The sequence below is a fragment of the Etheostoma cragini genome, chromosome 1 (assembly GCF_013103735.1).
Source record: "Etheostoma cragini isolate CJK2018 chromosome 1, CSU_Ecrag_1.0, whole genome shotgun sequence".
Lineage (NCBI taxonomy): Eukaryota > Metazoa > Chordata > Actinopteri > Perciformes > Percidae > Etheostoma > Etheostoma cragini.
The window spans coordinates 8,110,428-8,115,948 of NC_048407.1; the positions used below are offsets into that span (position 1 = coordinate 8,110,428).

At 43.8% G+C, this 5,521-nt stretch overlaps 1 protein-coding gene across 4 annotated transcripts in view; it reads right to left on the minus strand.

The window, feature by feature from the left end:
* Positions 1-797: 797 nt before the first annotated feature.
* The window catches only part of pdcd7 (programmed cell death 7), a 6,186-nt gene continuing 1,462 nt past the window's right edge, over positions 798-5,521 (minus strand). Inside the window, exons 2-8 of one of the 4 annotated variants that reach the window (XM_034873879.1) lie at positions 4,670-5,356; positions 4,604-4,636; positions 4,216-4,570; positions 3,330-3,468; positions 2,952-3,182; positions 2,755-2,842; positions 798-990 (exon numbers count right to left, since the gene is read on the minus strand). In XM_034873879.1, coding sequence (XP_034729770.1) covers positions 858-990; positions 2,755-2,842; positions 2,952-3,182; positions 3,330-3,468; positions 4,216-4,570; positions 4,604-4,636; positions 4,670-5,301 — 1,611 coding nt within the window. In that variant the 5' untranslated portion in view covers positions 5,302-5,356 and the 3' untranslated portion in view covers positions 798-857. Of the gene's footprint in view, positions 991-2,754; positions 2,843-2,951; positions 3,183-3,329; positions 3,469-4,215; positions 5,357-5,521 lie in introns of all 4 variants that reach the window. The other 3 variants (XM_034873873.1, XM_034873866.1, XM_034873856.1) reach the window with 3 other exon arrangements.

The following is a 5,521-nucleotide window of genomic DNA, read 5'->3' on the forward strand; positions in this document are numbered from 1 at the left end:
TTTGGAAAAAGGCTGCAATGAAACAAAGAGTGAAAAATTTAAAGGGGTCTGAATACTTTCCGTACCCACTGTATTTTCAAGTGATTTTGGATGGCAAATGGATAATGATCCTAAACACACCTCAAAATCCATGGTAAATTACATCAAGAGGTGTAAACTGAAGGTTTTGCCATGGCCTACACAATCTCCCGACCAGGAGATTGTGAAAATCTATGGATAGACCTTAAAAGAGGAGTGTGTGACAGACAGCCCAGAAATCTAAAAAAACTGGAAGACTTTTGGAAGGAAGAATGGGCAAAGATACCTCAAACAAGAATTGAAAGACTCTAGCTACAAGAAGCGTTTTCAAGCTGTGATACTTGCCAAAGGGGGGGCAGTACAAGATATTAACTCCGCAGGGTGCCCAAACCTTTGCAGACGCCATTTTTTTGTTTTCTGTTATTTTGAAAACGTAAATGATGGAAATAAAATCTAAATTTTTGTGACATTTTTTATGAATGTCCAATCCGTCATTTGGTGCCTTTTGGAGATTTTTTCCATCTTTTCTTTGCTTCTTTATGCACATTAATACAAATTTTCACCTGGGGTGCCAAAACCTTCAAGCCCCACTGTATGCTGTTTATGTGAGATTCAATAAAAGCATATGAACCAGAACAAAAAGATCCCGCAGTTCTGACCTGTCTTCATTTATTAGATCTGACATTAAGAGTCTAACAAATCCAAGACAATAACACATCACAGGTTGTATTATCTCATGTTCTTTTTCACGTTCACAGGGGGTTTGAAAAAAACAAGCTGCTGGTTGTTGTCACAGTCACTTGAAATGGGCCTTGCCACTCCGATCAGAGTGGGCCGTGTCACTCGGAGAGGGCCGTTTGCAGAGCAGAGGCCCAGGCCTGGTCTGATGGGGCCTCAGGCAGGACCCAACCCTGAGGAACCGGAGAACCCTCTGGATGTTCCGCAGGAACCACAAAAGCATCCCACTGTTTCCTGAAAGTAGAACACACTATCAGTTATTATGTCCTCCTCCAGGTCATGTGATTAGCAGCATGGTAGCAGGAGTGTTGCCTAAATGATTAGTTTCTGGCTCCTGGTGTTGGTCATGCTGCTCAGTCAGCTCTCCATCTAAAAGAGACCCTGGATACTCAATAGTATCTATCTATAAAACTACCACACTACATAAGAGAACTTCTCTGTTACTAGAGCCCAACCAATATATCGGCAGGCCGATATTATTGGCCGATATTAGGCAACTCCCAATCTGTTGATATTGGCATTTACAATGACCGATTTAAATATTCATTCATCAGAATCATGTAAAATGACAAATAAATGATTCTGATAAGTGCATATTAAAAAAATAAAAACAGAATGTCAACCAAGTTAGTAGCATTGTACACCAGAGGGCGCTCTACAACGTCCATGTTGGCAACACTGACTCTTTGATGTGTTTTTGTTCAATGGAATTTAAGTTTCATATCTTAAGTTGGTATTTTTATACATTTCATTATCAGAACTTTAATATATTTTGATATTCCTCTGGTCTTTTGTGACTAATGTTAGGGAAATCTGTTTGTTTTGTAATGCATTTCTGGATTTTCTTTTAAATATATATCGGCCAATATATCGGCATATCAGATTTTTAAATAACCAAATATTTGTATCCGTATTGGCCTTCAGATCGGTCGGGCTCTGTTACTCAGAGGATCAGACTCGCTCTGCTGACTGGTCTTTTCATTTTAGTGACTCCTAGAACGAATTACTGCACTTCCTTATAATCAACTGACTTGTGCTTCTGATTTTGGACCAACCTTCTACCTGTAATTGCTTTACATCATTGTATTTCTTTTGCATCCTAAATATCCTAATTTATTATCAAACAATTTTCCAATTCAAAAAGTTTTAGTGTCTTTCTATGTACTTATGATGGCGTTGCTTCCTTTTCTGTGTTATTTTTGTTTGTCTATGTAACTCGATGTTGTTTTAAAGGAGGGCTGCCCCTTGATGTTATGTTGAGTATGACTCAAGGTTGAATGAATGAATTTTTTTGTGTGGTCAAAGCCCCATCTGCCAACATGGAGGGGGCTTGTCTTAAAACCTAGACTGCAGTTAGCCTAATGCTTTCACTTTTTTTGCTATTCCCTTCACAATAAAAGCCAGACTTAAAGTCTATGGAAGGTGGCTAACTGGAAACTAAAACATCGCCTGCTGGATACTAACGTTACAACCAAAGTCATTTCCCTGGAGTCAACGAGCATGAGCCCATATCCCTGTGTACGTTTGTCACACTCACTTATAAGATCAATAGCGTTACCAAAAGTAAAATGGCTTCATAACCCACAGTGGTCTAAGCAAGCAACTATTAGGAATCCCTGTTTAAATAACTATTGTATCAGGACTCTGTGAGTTTTCTGAGTTGTCATGTTTGCAATCATACATCAGTGTTTTATTCCTTTGCCTCACTCATCTCTCAATATTTTCCTAAATAAATAAATGAAGTACTAAGTAAATAAAGTACTTTGGCCACCAGATGTAGGGGCTTGGGGCCAGAGGTTAAACTAATTAGCCTCTATCCCTGCATTGTTCAGTCATTAAAAGGCAAGTCATGCCTACATGCTTTCCCACATGATTTTATTTAGTTACAGAAGGAAAGCAGGAGCACTTTAACCTGATGAATGCTCTGTCCTGTTTGGGCAACATAACTCTGACTTATGATTGTTATTATGCCAAAGTGACGTGAAGATGAAAACCAACCTGATATGTAGCAGAGCGTGCAGAGAGTGCTCTGCCTCGGTGTAATACTGTCTGAAGGGCTGCAGCACCGAGTCGGCAGGAAGCTCATCTGAGAAACAAACAATATAAAACACACACGTCATAAAAACACACACACACACACACACACACACACACACAGGATTGAATTATACTGCTGTTAAACCATGGACTTTTACCTCCAAACAACATGGCATCCACTCTGCGTTTCCTCTGCAGCTGTCTTTCCCGCTCCTTCTTCCTTCGTTTCTCCTGCTCTCTCCTCCTCTCCTCCTCCTGCTCTCCCTCCAGCATCACCATCAGAGCCTTCTCCTCGGCTGAGTACACCGCCGTCCTCCTCTTCATCACACTGCTCAACTGCTGCAGGCGGCTGCTGAACGCCTCGTCACAGGAACGCTCCGTCACAATACCTGCAGCACACACACACACACAATTATGAATTGACAGAGAGAGGAGTTCTGTAGCGAGAAGAGAAGGATATTTGTGACCCCCTGGAGAAATCCACAACAGGTGTGAATCTACACTTGTGCTGGTGTGTTTTTCACTGTCAGTCTCACCTTTTCTTGACGCTGCCTCTTTCCTCAGTCTGCGCAGTTTCTCCAGAGACCTCAAGATTTCCTGCATCCTCTTTACGTCTGACTGCTTCTTCCTCACCTCACAGAGAACCGAGTCTGCAGCCAGTTTCAGCTCCAGCTCCTGACACATACACAAAAATTTTCAATAAATAATAGATCAGTAATGCAGATATAATGACTGTGGGTAAAGGAAAATAATAGAACAGTTACAACAGTCTGGCAAGTTCAGAAAATGACAACTTTACTGTAATGCAGCTTTTAAAACCAGGAAAAGAAAACACTTATGTCGTATTGCAATATCCAAAATTTAAGACAATACCTAGTTTCACATCACAATATCGATGTAAGATATTGCCCAGCTCTAGATTTAATTATAGGACTTGGATTAAATAAAACTAATTTCATTAAAATGTTTAATTTGAATTAATATTCCCCTGACATCACATGTCAACAGTTACAGTAATATGAACAAATTATGTTTTGCATGCCACAAACTTCTAGAACAGAGGTACAAACATAATTTCTTAAAACCCTGGCAAAATAAAATCAAAACTATCTGCATGGCCAGATACAATTGCATGGGGTTCTCTCCTTTTCAGTCTAATCACAAAGGTACAAAATGTAAACTGTTAATCTCAATATGTCTGGAAGGAAGGCAGATGTAAGTGAGCAGACAGCAGGTCAGTGATACTAATGTAGCTCTGTGTCTGCAGGCTGTGGCAACACTAATCTAACACATTCAACACGATAACTTGTTTTTTAAAAACATATCTAAGGATAACATGCATGAGTTTGCTTGACGTTTTTCCTATGGACATGGGGACATAACATGAATACATGTTAAATCATCTGACACATCCATACTAACCTTTTTCCTTTCCTCCACTAGGCGGATCTGATGCATCCTCCATGTGTTTATAGCAGCCTCTTTGTCCGCGATGCACTCCTCTCTCTGGGTCTGCTCCATCTGAAGCTCCCTCCTGGCTCTCCGGCGCCGGGCCCTCCTCTTAGCAACACGGGATACTTTCATTTTCCAACGCTCTAAGCACTCACTGGCACCAAGGACTGCCAGTATGTCCTGTAGCTCTCTTTTCACCTGTAAAGCCTTTAAATAAGAGTTGGCCCAAACAGACTCATTCTCCACGTTGTTCCTCAGAGTTTCACAGGACTCTGCCAGCTGGGAGACAATGTGAGCAGCCCCGTACAGAGCCGCTCTCAGCTCCAGAACAGAACTGCACGGAACCACCCTCGGCTCCGGGACAGAGCTGCACGGAACCGCCCTCGGCTCCAGGGCAGAGCTGCATGGAACCGCCCTTGGCTCCGGGGCAGAGCTGCATGGAGCGGCCCTCGGCTCCGGGGCAGAGCTGTGGGGCGTCTTGTGCCGGGCCTGTAGACTCTTAGAGTTTTTTACTCTGTCTTGTAGGAAGCGTCCGAGCCATTGTTGATCCTGCCTCCTCTGAAGGACTATTTCATCCTCAGGAATCCTGTCATCTTTACCCTGCGGAGGAAACCAAGCTCCACTCGTAGAGAAACCCTCATACTGATGCCGTTGTTTCTGACTACAGTCCGGTCCATAGCCTGTAGCCTGAGAACAAGGTCTATGCTGTTGAGGAAACGCTCCCCTGCTGCTGTATATGTTTACCGGAGCGCTGGGCACCATGTTAGGGAAGTGTCCGGGCGGCGGACACCCAAAAGGAGGCGGGGGGACGGAGGGGTCGAATCCATACGGAAGGGCCAAGCCCGGCCCTCCGACACTTCCTCCTCCGGGAGACGGTGCTGGAAAATCGCACCTAAACCCGTATGGGTGAGCGTCATACCCCTGGGAAGGAGTCCACGGTGGAGGAGTGTGGCTCGGCTGAGTGCTGCTCGGCGGGGCTCTGTTCGCGCTGTAGCCGCCACTGTAGACAGGAGGCGGCTGGGTGTCTGACGAGTCTGGCTGATACATGTTGTCCATGGCAAGGGTCCAAGACTACAACGATTCTACGTTACGTACAATACCGAACAACAACCTTGTGGGTACACGAACCGTCCTGCCTCCACGATCCATTCTGCGCATGCGCACGCATGCGCATAAATACGTAGCTGAAAACTGGCTGGTTTCCTGCACTATTGGTACCACGCATGCGTCGGAACACTTGACGGCCAAGCGTCACAACGGACAGCTTTTTTTTTTT